This window comes from Parasteatoda tepidariorum, chromosome 2, assembly GCF_043381705.1.
Source record: "Parasteatoda tepidariorum isolate YZ-2023 chromosome 2, CAS_Ptep_4.0, whole genome shotgun sequence".
NCBI classification, from domain to species: Eukaryota; Metazoa; Arthropoda; class Arachnida; order Araneae; family Theridiidae; genus Parasteatoda; species Parasteatoda tepidariorum.
In genome coordinates, this window is record NC_092205.1 from 50,763,566 (window position 1) to 50,779,896 (window position 16,331).

Consider the following 16,331-nt stretch of genomic DNA (forward strand, 5'->3'; position numbering starts at 1 on the left):
TATATATATATATATATATATATATATATATATAAATATTTTTTTTTGATGTACTTTTTTAATACTGATTCGAGAGTTTTTATGCATATTAAAAGTACTTCTTTTAACACGTACTTATGCACACACTTTACTATCCAGGGACTATTTGAACATGTAAGACAAATTTTCTGAGGCAATGTTTGGTGCTGAGCATAATGATTTAAAACAGAAATCAAAAGGATAAATAGTTAAAAAGTTCAAAGGGTTTTTTGTTCAAAATGTACAATTTTGTACTTGCATTTATTTATGCACATTTTACTGGTTAATTTTTTTTTCTAGCAAGCGAACGTGACCAAGCACGAATCAAAATGATTAACATTTTCAAAGTTTAATTTTTTTTGTTATAAAAAGACTGTTTTAGAGTTATACTCATTATGACGAAAATATTTGTAATTTCTACACTATTTATGCGATTGACTCGAAATTGATCGCATTCAATTTAGTGTAAAAAAATTACATTGGAAAATACACCTTACTGGCTGAAATAGTTTCAGGATAGCACTGCAGAGTGCGTACATTAGTAAGTCTCTAAATAAGTATTTTTTATTCATAAAAATTCTTGCAACTTTTGAACTATCAGTTAGATTGACTTGTTTACAGTCTCATTAGATTTAGCGTAAAAATTGCATCGGAAACAATGTCTCAGCTGTTCAGATAGTGATATCAGATGCGTCAATAGGAAAAGTACAAGTTCGTATGTTTTGTACATAAAATTCAAATTACTTCTAAACTATTAGTCTGATCATCTCAGGATTAGTCTCATTCAATAGATTCAGCGTAAAAAAATGTGCCTCACTTGGCTATCTAAGAAAAATTCATCTCTCTCCGATAAATCCCCCTCATTTCCCTTTAAAAGGGAGGAAGCGTACAGAGAAGAGTAGGGGAGTTTACAGGTATCAGTAATGATAACATGGGTCAGCTTGCTGTCATAATATGCCTTAAGTATTAAATTTTAAGAAAACAAATCTTTGTTTTCCGTAATTCCTGGATTTATTATAAAAATATGAGTAAATACTTTACCACTACCACTACTTAACTCATACACTCTAAAAACTGTACCTCTGATTTTAGATGCACATTTGGATCATTTGTGCCTCTGAATTTTAAGGGCGCAACGTACCTTTAAAAATGAAAGGCACAATGTATCTCTGATTTCAGAGGCAAAATCAGATGTACCTCTTAATTTGAAAGGTACACTGTACCTTAGATTTTGCTTTTGTGTACCGCTCATTGAAACAAGCATTTAGTTGTTCCAAAACCTGTTAGTTACCAGATTTGAACACATTTTTTTTTACCTATTTGTAATTTGCTAGCACTTTATATAAAAAGGGACTTTCTGTTTGGTTTACACTATTACCAAGATATTAATTATAATAATTCTTAATGAAAAATATTTCTCAATTCTTTGANGAACCGGTAAAATCCTTTCGTACCGCGCATTGACTCGCGTTTGCTTTGGTGCCTTTCATTTCTTGTGGTGCCCCTCATTTTTAAAGGCACATTAGTTATGTGCCTCTAACATGAGAAAATGAGGGGTACATTTAGCTTGTGCCTTTTATTTAAGAGGTACAGTTTTTAGAGTGTACCTCTAATAAATTTTTTTCATGAAATAGGGCATTTATATTAAAAATCGAATAATACATATTACTTTTAATGCAACAATCGGCTTATCATCAAGAGAAGATTGAGATGTAATTGTTAGGGGTCGGTGAGCGAAGCGGGCAGGTGATATATATTTCCTCATGTGACATTAGACAACTGCACGCACAGAATATCAAATTTAGTCGTTTCTTTTTTAGATATCATTCATAATCGTCAAAAATTTTTAAAAATGACACATCAAAAGTTTTCAGAAACCGCCATTTACTCAATGTCCAGCAGTATTGTTATATGCTAAATCTGAGATGACCTCTCATCTAGAATTATAGTTTTATATGCGTGCTACATGTGTACTAAGTTTCATGCCTCTCTCATCGAAGGCGCGATTGATTCATAAATTTCCCCTCTCTGCCCTACTAATTATGTCTATTACATATTTATGAAACTGAGTAGAAACAGTAATAATTTTAAGTATAAGATGAAATAAATTTTTCCTTTTTCTTTTTTTCCCAAGTTTACACAAACTATTAGGTGGCCCGGAAAGTAATGTCATTTCGGCGCATTTCATATTTGTTATCAACATTTTATTTTAAATCAATAATGTACTCACCCTTGTTAGCAACAACCTTTCAATGCCGGATCGAAAAAAATGAATTGGTTTTTAAGACTAGCAAATATTTTATGTGCCGAAACGACATTACTTTCCGGTCCACCTAATATTATGTAGGCATTGAAATTTTGTTTTTAATGCTAGTAAAATAAAATAGCACATAATAATTATTAAAATCTTGATAAGCATGTAAATTACGTCTGTGACCTATTTTTAGGAAATAGAATTAACTTTAACACCAAATTTATTTGAGCAATAATAAATTTTATATTTTCGTTAATTTTCGCAGTTAAAAAAACTTTTTATGTATTTATTTATATTTTACATACATTTTGTAAAAAGGGTTTACGCGTGCAGAAAATATTCAATGCATCAAAAGTTTAAGATGAAGCTTTTGTGAGTGCAAACCATGGAAACTGTTGTGTATCAGACAATGCTGGGAATAAATTACAATAAATTTTTAAATATTTTTAAAAAAAATATTTTTATGAAATCAAATAGCACGATTTTAAAACCTGAATATGCAGTCCTTGGCCACATTATCAGACGCACTGTAAGATTCGACGTAAAATTATAATTATCAGATGATACAATATTGCATTGTTTTTACTCGGATAAAACCTGTTTGCATTTGTTTACGCTTTTGTGTCAATTGGATAACATTGCGATGCAATACGTTAAAAATAAATACAAATAGGAAGTATATAAGTATGTAAAACATCTCCTGAATGAAAACCCATTGCATGTATGTTTAAATATAAAAGTATTGGGTAAAAACTCGTGCAAATCTTGTAGTTATATTAAAAAACTACAGAGTGTCTAATAATTTGATCTAATTATTATAATATAATGCTTCATGCATTAAATATTCTATATTTATATAATATATCGTCTAATTTATCGTATCGTCAAATTCATATTATGTATCGTTTAATTAAACCAGTTTATACACTAACGTAAACAAGTACAAACCGGTTTCAGACACATAAAAAGCTGTGTAGTATCACCTGATAAAGTTTTGTAGTTACATAAAGTTTTGTAGTTTGGCTAATAATTTTAGCCAGGGACAGTAAATGAATTATTTTAAAATTAGGTATACATTAATTCATTCAGAACAAACATAATTCATTAGACATTTTTATCGAAATTTTTAAAAAAAGCGTGCGAGTTAAAATTCGTACAAATATGCATTGTTTGTTTTCTTAATTAAAGTCTCGATTCAATTTCACTGCTCGCTATTATCTTAAACAAAATGAAATGTTTAATGAAAATTAGAGTTTTTAACACATAATGAATTTTACCAGGGAAAAAATTTTATTTCTAAATACTAATTTAAAAATAAAATTTTTATCATGTTGTAAAGGTTCAAAAATTTTTAAACATAAGCAGGCTTGTATACAGATGACTATAAAAGAATTCTTTTTTTAAATTATCTCTTCTGTTATTTATTAAAAATAAAAATAATTCTTTCGTCAAATTTGAAAGAAAGGTGCTGAATGGAATGTGTAAATATGTATATTGCTCCATTTGTTAAAGATATAGAACATCAGTTCTATAGTTTTTCGCTTGCTTGTATCTTAACCAAAGCGAAAAGATTCAATAAAAATTAAAGCATTTTAGCACAAAAAGCTTTTTTTTAAAATTTAGTTTTAAGAATCTTAAAGGCAAATAGAATAATATCATAAGTAATTTCAAGCATTATAAATAAATGGATCAGCAGAATTTATATGAAACATTTATTATATGTGTTTTTCTTAAATAATTACATTTTATATCACCAATTACAATCTTAGAAAATAAGAGGTTTATAAAAATATTTGACAACTTGTTTTTATTAGCAAAAAAACAGTAAAATTTAACGACATATGAGACATTTATTTATCCAGAAATAGCAAAAAATACTGTATACTTTTACAAATCATTTTAAGAGAAAAACATTTTGAAAGCTAAAAGTTAACCCTTTAACAAAGAAGTTTTATTAAACATATTTTTAATAGTTTTTTCCATTATTTTGTATTAATGTAGGTCAAAATAAGTAGAAAAATAATGCATATCATTTTTAAAAGTTATGGTTGTGAAAGCATATAACACCGGTATCTTTTACAGCGTTTAAGGTAAAATCTTCCAAACAATAATTTTTCGAATTTACTGTTGCTTGATTTCATATTTTAATACAAATATGAATCCAATAATCTGAAAAAAATTTAGTAACTATTAGACTGTTTTTTAAGATTAATAAGTGCAAAAATATGTTTTTGCACAAGGCGTCAGAAATATATATATATATAANAATATATATATAGATAGATAGATAGAAGAACACCTGTGTCCCACCTGCGTCAAAGGGTTAAAGTCTTTGGAGAAAGTGTTTTTATAAAACTAATGACAGTCTCTATTACTATTTTATAATGTTCCAAGTTTTGAAGCAACATGGCAAGTAGTGCCAACTATGAACCTCTTTGAATTATCAATAATAGTATTAACATTAAAAATATTCGAGTTAACTTTTATTCAAATAGGAATTCTTTTAAAAAAAGTAATATGTTTTGATAAAAACTGAACTGAAAAAAAGCTAATTCACTGACTCGAATCTCATTGAACTAACTCACTGAAAACTAATAGTTTAAATAACAAATAATTAAAATATTATTCAAATATTAATAAAAATCCTTCTAACTGTTTAAAATGCAAATTTATATAAAGTTCTTTGAAAAAGCTTTCAAATGTTGGTAATTTTGTGCATTATAAATGTGATTGTCGTACCCAAACATACATATAAAATATTTTATTACTTTTGAATTATTATAAAATATATTATCAGATTGAACTTTAAATATGAATTATAACCTTTTTAGAATGTCAAAATTAAGTATATAAATTCGGAAATCAAAAGTTACTGAATGTTAACATCAAAATTACTGAGCAATATTTTACAAAACATTCATACCCATTATTGCCTCGAAATTTTTTCTACTTTTAAATAATTCTGTACCAAACACTCTGCAGATTTTAGTATTTTCTTTAATTTCATACCCCAAGTAACATTGAAATGATATTCCGTATCCTAAAACACACAATATATCGTTATGATAATCCACTTGATTCATACACTAAATTCATTTTCGAATTGCAGTAAATACAGGTACTCTTCTGAAACTTCGAGCTACGGCTGCTGGTGGAGGTGGTAGAACGGAATAAGGCGCATCAGCAGGTACATGACTTGTAAGTCCTGGTTCATTACTCAAAATATTGGCACGAAATCCATCAACACCAGCATTGTATTGGACTTTCCTGTACACGCCATATGGATCCTGGTAACCATAACTGCCTGTAACAAATCCATTTTCATCAGAAGATTCATGTCGATACTGGGACATTCCTAATCCATCACCAAATTCATAGCCAAATCGGAAAGGTTTTGGAATCTGAGCCACTGGTTGACCAAGTAACACTGGTTGTACAACTGACTGTGCCAAGATACATGAGATGGTAGTTAAAGCAAACAGAGCAACTAGAATAGCTTTAGAGAAGGTCATTTTAGTTTTGATGGTATACAAGTCGAAGCACAACACTGTAGAAAAAGCTCAATTTGGGCTGGACGACGTCTTAGAACAAAACTTATGACTTAATGGAGAGGCAAAGAGCGAATGATGAATTACCACCTTACAAAATGTACTTTTATACTTCTGTGATGGAATCTGCTTCATATTATCCTAAATTCTTTTTATTCTACTGCAACCTGAATGAATGAGTCCGCATTACAAAAGCGTTTAAGGAACCGTGTCTGCGATAAATATCAAATATCACGAATATACTCCATGAATTCGAATGCCTACCATTCTTGAGTTATCAAAATATTCTTAAGAATTCGCTGTGTATCAAATTCGAACGAGTTTGTTTGAGTAGTTCAGTTCTTTTTCAAACAGAAATTATTCAAAACTTGGCTGACAAAGTTTGATCAATAAAAGTTAATATGTTCTAAGAAAACAGAAGCTTGTTTTATTTATAAAATATTTAAAATTCAATGACTTTTTAAGTATTTAGAAATCATGCCTTAATTAAGATATTTTGTTTTTTTCCGCACAAATATTTCTTTTCTAATAGTGAATAGGCTTTATCCCTGCGGAAAGTTCACCCCTCCTTATTTTGTCGGAGTTTTAACATAGCCCGACTTATCTCTCAATTTTTTGCTTTAAAGAATATTACAATCAAAATCAAGGATTACCATATGAAGAAGAAAACTCTGGTAAAATTACCGTACTAATTGGCAATTTTTCAGTTCGTATGGTAGCAGTTCACCGGAAGATTTTAGTTCTTATTACCACACATTTAGTATAAAATACGAAAGTGGAAAGTAAATTAAACCTAATTAATAATTTTTATGCCATGTTTTAAGAAATCGTGATAAAATTAACAAATTTTACCACAAACATTATAAACCATATTTCATTGTTACATTTGACATAATCATTACCAAAGTGCTTAGTTAAAAATTACTTAGCTTTTTAGTGTACCCATGGAGTCAGAAACGAAGTAAATGTTACCATATTATGATAGTTTTGATCATTCTTTTTTTTTCTCTTGAAAGTATAAAATATCTATTGAATTTAACCGCTAATAAATAATTTTGTCTGGATATATATTTTTGACTTAGTGAATAAAATGAAAAAATAAATCAGGTATGTTAATTTCTGTTGCCGAAAAGTAAATGATATACGATACCGATAGTTGTTCTTTGAAAGCTTAAGATTGTTATTATTATTATTTCATTTATTTTAAGTTTGTTCCGGATAAAAAATCCAAGTAAAAGGGTTTCAAAATCACATTTGATTTATCTTGTCCAATAAAAGTTTCGAAAACACATAATGGCAATTGGTTACTTAGATATTCAAAAAAATATCTATATAGAGAATATAGAAAGAAGAAGAATGTTTTTTTTTGGTGCAAAGTTTTTAATTTATATAATGTTTGCATTTCTCCCTAAATTGTTTCAATCGTGAGTGATTAATATAATTCTTTGTAATTGAACATAATACATTTATTAACAATATTTACTTATTTATTTTTCTTTTATAAATCTTATTTTAGAATATATTTTGAGTGTTAGGTAGCAATCATAAGCCTAACGGAAATAAGAAAGAAGTTACAAATTTAATATTATAAGATACAAAGTTAAGCTCCTAATCAAAAGTACTGTATTATAATTGTATTTACTTCAATTGCATATAAAGTATTGCATTAATTCAAAATATTTGAACAAAATGTTTAACTACAGATGGTGCTATAAGTACTAAGTAATCCCAGACTACAATTGGAAACTGACACAAATTATTTTGGCAAAATATGTGCAGTTACGGTATGAGATTATACCAATTGCAACATCTTTTTATGTATCTTGCTGCTTATGTGATTTAAAATAAGCAACGTAATGTAAATATTCAGACTTAAATATCAATATCAATTTAGATGATAACTTTTGAATAGAACTTTGCTTGTGGTTTCATGCGAGCTGAAGCTTACGACAGTTACAGTTACATAATTCATAAATAATTTAAATATTTTAGTAAAGAAATACCTTTTAATAAAATAATTTGGTATGAAAACTATTTATTTAATTAGTTTTTTTTTCGTTTAATATCAGATCAATAATCAAATATTAAAATACGAAGTAAATCATCAAAATTCAGAATTTTAATTTTAGGTTTTAAAGTTCAAACGTTCTACTGTTATAAAGATTTATATTAAGTTTTGAAACTATTTTTAAAGGAAATTTGAATTATTTAAGCAGAAAAATAGTGAAGTCTTTATCCTCAAATCTGTCACAATTATTTCTGAAAATCAATTTAATTTCAAATGGAAACAGAAGGATATTTTATTTTTATTCGTTTGAGAATTTTTTGTAAACATCTTTTAATGGATGACATTGAATTTGCGAGAAACGCATTTGAAGAATAGAGTTTTATTTCTCGGTCCGCATAAATTCCCTTCAAACTTTTTAAAAACACATCCGCTATTAAATCACCCAGCGTAAGACATATATCTATGAGTAATGCGTATCAACTCTGTTCTTGTCCACTCATCTGTCTTAAGCGTTAGAAGGGTTTGAAAACTTATAACGATAAACAAAAACATTTCATGGACAAAATTGAGACTTTAACAAAGAAAATGAAATTTCAACTTGTTTATTTTTCTGTTTCCCAAGGAAAAAGGATACCATTAAAAATTGAATTTTTTTTTAAAAAAAATGCCCTCTTTGACACTATATAAAGGCATTTGTTCTTCTTAAACAGCAATTCAATCGTCCGACCTCTTACTATTTGGTTTGTTTAAGAAACCACTATGTCATTTTACAACTCTTCTCTAACTACATTATCAGTATTTTTATTTGTTCTTTTTACTTTTGTCATTTCAATGCCAACTCCTATTCCAGAACCTTCGATGGACGTGAGTGATGAGCTACAAAATGCTCCAGAAATAAACTCTGATCAGCTTCAACAAGAGCCTCCTGTTCAATATCCAGATAGTGATGGGCCTAATTTTTTGCCCGAACAGTACGAGTTTGGCTATGAATTTGGCGATTCTTCAGGAAGATTGCAACATCACAGAGAGAGGGCTGATGGTACAGGACATGTCTTGGGTAGATATGGGTACGTGAATGAGTTTGGACTTTATCGAACTGTGGAATACATTTCTGATGCTAAAGGACTTAGAATGATTGTTCGGAGCAACGAGCCAGGGTTAAGCAATCAGAACTCTGCCCATGTGAAGTTTATTGTTGAGCCGCCACCAGAGGCCATTCTAAAACAACAGCGACTACTCAGAGATACGAATGTTGATATCTTGTAAAGTAAAAAAACATCAGAAGTAACTTTTAGTGATACGTATTATTAATGAACATAGTTAAATTAATTACTTTTTTTCCAAAAAATAACCCGCAAATCTTGTAACGCTGTTTTGAAAAGTTGCAAGTTATCTAATGAATTTTAAATAATATGAAAATATCCTGTACATAAGTAATATATTTTCTTTTAATAAACATATGTATCATTTTGTATAACATTTGAGAAACATTTTCATTTAATTCTTTATTCTTTTGGGTTTATAAAAATATGTGTGATCATTTATTAATTTTAATTTTTATTACTGTAGAATTTTTGAAATTTATTCCTAACAATTTAATTAAAGTATATTTTTTCAAAATATCTATGAAATAATTTATTTGTGTTATAGGTATTTACTAAAAAACCTTGAAATAGTAAAATTCTCATGCTTCACCAATTTTACCTCATCTATACAAATATACATTCACTGAAGAGATATATTTTATTCTTTTATCCAATTTCTGGAAAATACATTAAAAGCTTTTGATTTAAAAAAAAACTTTCACTTTTAAAAGGTCCATAGAAGATATAAACGCGTAACAGGTTTACAGGCTTTTCTGAATAGGCAAGGTAAGAAAGCCGTATTTTTAAAATTCGATTTCTCAGGAACTATTCGACCAATTTCTCTCAAACTTTGTATTTTGACATGTAAAAAAATTACGTACTTGAAATTGATGTAAAAGACTATATACCTTATAATTCAAAACTTTTTCAAATATTATTAAATAAAATAATAAATATTTACTAAAACAAAATATTATCGGATAAATGGGTTTTCTTGGATTTTATAATTGTGTGCAAAAAAATTTAAACTCAATTAAGTTGTTCTCGGGATAGGGCAAAATACGCAAAAAGTAAAATTAACATTAAAGTGTTTAAACTTTGGATCATTCTCCTAGACCATATGGAACCCACGAATTGAGGGTCAGAAATTTAACCCCGTTGAAAAAAGGCATGTTTATTCAGAAGAAATACGTTTTTGTGTCTGATTTCATGACTTAAAATATAGCCTGAACGAATTAGCCAGCATATTTGAGGTCACCCCCTCGAACCATTAAGATTTAGTCCTAGAACGTGAAGATCCGTTCATTGGATCTTTTTTCTTTCCGAAAATGACGTAATAAAACAATGCTATGAAATGCAGAATTATTTTTTAACAGCTTAACCACTAGCATTTATCATACCCAAAAATTAAAAAAAATTGGGTTTTAATGTAATTTTAGGTAAATATGCGATTGTTTAAAAGAGAAGAGGGCTATCTTTGCGTTAATATAAATAAAACGAAGAGATACATATTAAAATAAATAAAAAAAATTTTGAAGACATGTATTTGTTTGAATGCAAACAGCAAGCATCACTTTTCAAAGAAAAAAACATATGGAATTCATATAACTTAACAGTAAGAATAATGTTTGTTAAAAGCATCGAAATAGCTGTAAGTTTATTAAATACTTTCTTGCTTAGTACGTTGCTTTCTGTTTAATATAAACAACAGGCTCTTATATATTACAATGCGGATATATAATGCACTTTTTTCTCGAAAAAAAAACTTAAATAAAAACAGTAGAGGTGGTTCATTTTAATGAAGTGTATTAAATATTTTTATTCCGGGATGTTCAAAAACTCCTGAGAAAAAATTACTAATTTTATTGAACTAAATCGTTAAAAAAGTATCTCGTTATAAATTTTCTTTCTGTATAGAAAATAATAATTGCGTTTAATTAATAAACATTTTAATAGTTTTTTTTAATTAACTTTTTATACAAATGAAGTTTTAAGAACTATTATAGGCACCTTTAAAAAAATAATTTGAATTAATCTCAAAAGTAGATCCTCAACCTCTGAAAGGCTCGAAAAAAGAAAAGTGATGCACTTATTTCATTAGAAAACTTTCAGGTTAAAAAGAAGACGAAAAAAGAAAAGAAAAACTGATCTGTAGAAAGTACGTTAAAAAGATGGGGGAGGAGTTCAAATTTGATGCGCAAGATAACGAAAAAAACTCAATCAACTTAAGTGGTTTAATGATTAATCACCTTTAGCTTTACACGAAATCCAGAAATTAATGTGTAAAGTAGAAGGCAAGAATTCTGTTATGGAACCTTTCAGAATATATAATGAAGTTTCAGTGTTTTAGAATCTTTGCATGAAAATTCTTAGTTAAGTTTTAATTGAAGGGTAAAGGTTATCATTTTCTTAAGACACGGTAAATTTGATACTTATAAGGTTACAACATGATTAATGTGGGTGACTTAATTCTGCAGATTTTGGAGAATTAAGTATAAAACTAAATTTACTTGCTAGATAAAAAAAAAGGCACTGAAATAGGAGTTTATACTATATTTTAAGTACATAATTTTTTAAGCACTTCGCAGAATTTGAAGGACTATTAGAATTTTTTCTTCTTTTTACTAGTAAAATGAGTTATTAGACTTTATTTTGCATTAAAAGAGAGAAAATTAAGTTACTGAGTATTGAATTAACTAATGATGTCTATTGAAGAAAGGAGTAATTTTTTAAGACAAATAAATTTCTTAAGCTAAAGCTTAATATTCTGGTTAGGGCAGAAATATTTTTTTACTTTTGGGCTGTGTACAAAAAAAGATTAACAGAAAAAGAAAAATTTAAAAAAGTGAATACGATGTGCCGCAATAACTAACATAAAATACAACTGGTGAGGTACAAAATGTTATAATTTATGGTTGGGAAAATTTAAAAAAAAAGATTTAGTTAATTAATTTTTTTATTACGAGGTTGTGCAACAAAATAAACAAACAAGTTAATTATGGCGCGTGACTACTCCTATAGTGGAAAAGTACTTAAAAATTGCAGCAATAACCCTTAGAAATAAAAGAACATTCAAAAAACAAACAAAAGATCAATACGTCACTGTGATTGAGTTCCACATACCTCTTGCAGATTTACTTTGAGCTGTCCATCTCCAAAAAATAACTAATGATCTTTAAAAAATAACAGAAGAAATGAGTTCTTGTTACGACCAAAACAATATCCTTTTCATTTTTTATTTGCTGCAGAATGTTCTAGAGAACACACAATAGGGGAATCACAACATCTATTTTGAAGTAGGGACACAGCACGGATTAAGAAATTTCACAACATCCACTTTGTAGAACCCATCATCAATTACTCGAGATACCGAGATCACACAATCACAATCTCAGGCTAAGGTTGGACTGGAATACTTCTTGTCAAAAAAACACCAGGGCACACGTGATTCACTACACTTGTTCATCCTTTTTTTTTAGAATGCAAGTTCTGATTTACTTCAAAAACCAAAGGAAGAAACACCAACAAGGCCCTGGCGAAGGAAAATACTATCACCGGACAGCCAATGACACCCACGGGTGGGTGGAAGAAAGAACGCCATGATACAATTAAAAGAAAACTCCGTCTCTCAAAGAGAGGAGGGGGTAAAAATGAAAAATCCCTGTTAAGGGATCGTATAGTACTGATATGAAAATTAATTCGAATGCGCCCGCTCAAAAAAATGGGCGATATTTATATAAAAGGTTGAAGATTGAAGTTAAAGTACCTAAAAAACAGCAGAATCGTGGCTGAAAAGGGACTTAAAGTGAACAGATGAACTGCCAAAAATCAAATCACAATTATACACAATATGTGACTATAACTGACCATTCTCCATGTGTTCACATCAAAGGCTGCCGAAGGTCACAGGCGTGAAGGTCGACAGACAGTGAGGCGTCACAGGAGAGGGGTCAGGGTTCGGCCTAATTTTTAGAACAGAAAATTGAGATTAAGTGACACAATGTCACATATTTGAAGCATTTAAAACTCCGATTCTCAAGTATAATAGCATACAAACTACTTTAAGGTATAAATTTTTTTAATTCAAGTTTTTATTTTTTTATTTTTTTTAATAACAAGAGCTCAGAGTCAAATTATCAAAATCATTGTAAAAATGGTGCTTCGTGGGACAATGCTGAAGTTCGTTAAAAACAGCCATTTTCGGTACATATAATGTGAGTTTAAAAACAAGTATGTACGTTGCAAATTAAAAAATATTTTAAAAAAGAGATACCCACTATCTTTCATAGTGTTTAGCACCTTAGATATACTCTGATGTGCAAAAAGTCACGGGATACTGCAATCGAATCGAACCTCCTCTAGCTCTACGAACTGCAGCAACTCGACATGGCATGAACTCAGCAAGTAGTTGGAAGTCTCTAGCAGAGATATTCAGCCAGGCAGTTTAAGCAGATGTCCATAATTGCAAAAGTGTTACGAGTGAAGGGTTTTGTACTTGAACTGACCTCTTGATTATATCACATAAATGTTTGATGGGATTCATGTCAAGTGGCCTAGATGGCAAAGCCATTCGATGGAATCGTTCATTACATTAGATAAAACCAGTCGAGAACAATTGTGGTCCGAGTACATGGCACATTGCCATTCATAAAAATTTCATCGTTGTTTGGATACACAAAGTTCATGAATGGCAGCAAGTGGTCAGCAAACAGCTGAACATAACCATTTTATGACAGTGATCGGTGCAATCGGACCATAGGACCCAGTCCATGCCATAAAAACAGCCTACACCATTATGAAGCCACTACTAGACTAATGATCGTGACCACAGCCTCCAGTCGTTAATAATTTAACACCACCCAAGAGGCACTTGTGTCAAAAATATAAACAGAGGAGAAGAAGGCTACCTTCGATAGGCATAATGTAAACCTGCCATCATAGGCTTGGCGTGGTCCTGGTGTAAGCTCGCCGGACAAAAAATTAGTCACCCTATTGCTCAAGCATCGATGAATCCTTCGGTTTTGTTAGATGACGCAGTGATCAAGTGACGTGTTCACCTGCGTGCGCACTACATCAACTTGATCAAAGGCGAGTAGCCACCAGAGAGATATTTTTTGTTTTGGGCGGAAATTGTATGTAAATATTGGTAAGTGTAAAGATGTGACAAAGTGGCAAAAAGGTTCAATTTTGTTTGGCCTCCCCCATGGTCATACGCTGAATGAAATTGCTGGTTTTGTTGGTGTTTCGAGCGGACTGTTCAATGTGTCTACAAGCATTTTCTTAATACACGTGGTCATGAAAGACGACGTCATAATTGCGGTCTGTAAAAGATCCTGCATGAAAATAACCACCATTACCACCCATCATTCAAGAAATCCCCACAAAAGGAAAATTAAGAAATAAAAATTTATTTGTTTTAACATTTTTCTCTATTTGGGGAATTTATGCAGAATTCCAATTCAAGAATGAACAACACAATCAATCTCTCAACCTTGATCACAAACAAGGTTTAAAAATTTTAGTTTTAGAGAATTAAAACAAAGTTAAAAATATAAATTTAACTAAAATTTCTGATTTTTTTCTAAAAAAATAAATAAGCATTTGTTTTTCTTAACTATAGGGCAAAAATAAAAATAATATTGGATTGAAGAAATTGCGGGAATATCTGAAATTATATTTAAAGAACAATTACAATCCTCACACTTTTTAAAATTTCCGAAAAATGTTTATTTATTTTATTTGAAGGAAAAATGACAGCAATGGTTTTTGTCAAAGATTATTTAAAGACTGATCTCTCATAGAAAGTTGAATTTATCTCAAAATTACACTTGGAAAAGTAAATTTATACTCGTCTTACCAATTCTTTTGCCACCCATCATTCAAGAAATCCCCACAAAAGGGAAATAAAGAAATAAAGTTTTATTTATTTTAACATTTTTCTCTATTGGAAGGATTTATGCGGAATTCCAATTCAAGATTGAACATGTGAAATGCACAAAGCGAATGGGAAGGAATTTTCCCTTTCGTGGATTTTTCTTTTCTCTCGCTGTTAGAGCTTTTTTCATGTTAGCTTTTATTTTTTAAAAAGGCACGGCTCAAACTTGACAGCACTGCAGTATGTAAACATGACTAGAATATTTATATAATGCATTCGAAATCCCGAAAGCCTTATATATTCTTTCATAGACTTTAAAATATTTATTTAGCTTATAAATCAAATTCAACTAAAATATCTGCTCTGATAGAGTATTCAGAAGTTCATATTAGTGCTTTTCACGGGAAAAAATATTAAAAAATATTTTAGTTCAGTTTTAAAACTGCTGCAATATTTCTTCTAAAACTTTTTGAGTAAAATGAAAAAAAAAGTTTTGTTAGAACTCTATAAGATTTAAAGAATAATATCGAAAGAGTTTTGAAACTGCAAGAATGATTTATCTGTATTATTCAAGCACTTACTCAAAGTTTTTTTATGCTATATTTAAGCGAACTTTTATCAAACAGTGCTTTTTAAGATAGCTGAAAGCGTAAAATAAGTTAATATTTTGATACAAAATTTATATGCTATTTTAAGATTGATTCTTCTATTTAAACCACTCAGGCTTTTAAAAATGGCATTTATACTGTTATTTAATTACTAATTTTATACTCCTTTTACAGCACATTATATTTGCTAGACTAGATCACTGGTCTAGTGGTTACTGTATTGGACTACGGGGCCAGTGGTTGTGGGTTCGAATCCCACCGTAGGCATGGATGTAACCTTCTTTTTCTCTCTGTGTTCTATGTCCCTTCTTCTGTGTGATTGTGAGAATGTTTGTGGTTACATGAGGTGGGAGATGCTACTCCTTCGCCGTTGCTTAGCCACAGGTGAAATGATAAGAGAGTAGCATTTCTGAGGCCTATGGGAAATAGACCCATGTGCCCGCCATTAGAAAAATATTTACTAGATTTCGTTTTTCTATAGATATGTTTTTAAAAAAAGGAAATAATTTTTCTATTATCTTATCTGGAATTCAGTAGGTAACAGTCGTTTATAAAGGTCGATATTATGTTTTTTTTTTAAATTTTTTTTTATCTGGAAGTCATTTTATCGGCAATATTCTTCACCTCATGAAAAAGTTTTATCTTAAAAGATACAACAAAAATGAAAGCACTTCTGCAAGTTATTGCCAATTGGCTCCACAATTTCAGTATCAACGGCATGCTGATGCATTCTGCGCAAAGACAAGACAAACTGGAACGCATTCATATGAAACTCGTAGGCTTCATGCCACCAAAGTAAATAGAACCTGGTATAATGATAAGTGTGCCAGTAACTTTTCCGAATGTATTCCAGCAGTCATTAAAATAAATAAATAATAAAATAAAAACTTAAGTGCATCTACATTTCAAATAAATTAAAATATATACAACTAACA

At 29.7% G+C, this 16,331-nt stretch overlaps 3 protein-coding genes across 3 annotated transcripts in view; 2 read left to right on the forward strand and 1 right to left on the reverse strand.

Moving 5' to 3' along the window:
• The window catches only part of LOC107456692 (cuticle protein 10.9-like), a 56,537-nt gene extending 47,087 nt beyond the window's left edge, over positions 1-9,450 (forward strand). Inside the window, exon 2 of the mRNA XM_016074628.3 lies at positions 8,679-9,450. The gene's annotated coding sequence lies outside the window, so the exon portion shown is untranslated. The remainder of the gene's footprint in view (positions 1-8,678) is intronic.
• On the reverse strand, positions 5,139-7,079 carry LOC122269261 (cuticle protein 10.9-like). The gene has a single exon (XM_043041448.2). The coding sequence runs from the start codon at positions 5,782-5,784 to the stop codon at positions 5,365-5,367; it is 420 nt and encodes a 139-aa protein (XP_042897382.1). The 5' UTR covers positions 5,785-7,079; the 3' UTR covers positions 5,139-5,364.
• Positions 8,528-9,450, forward strand: LOC139424810 (uncharacterized). Its single transcript, XM_071177569.1, has one exon. It carries the CDS (start codon positions 8,588-8,590, stop codon positions 9,092-9,094), a length of 507 nt encoding a protein of 168 aa, XP_071033670.1. The 5' UTR covers positions 8,528-8,587; the 3' UTR covers positions 9,095-9,450.
• Positions 9,451-16,331: the final 6,881 nt, after the last annotated feature.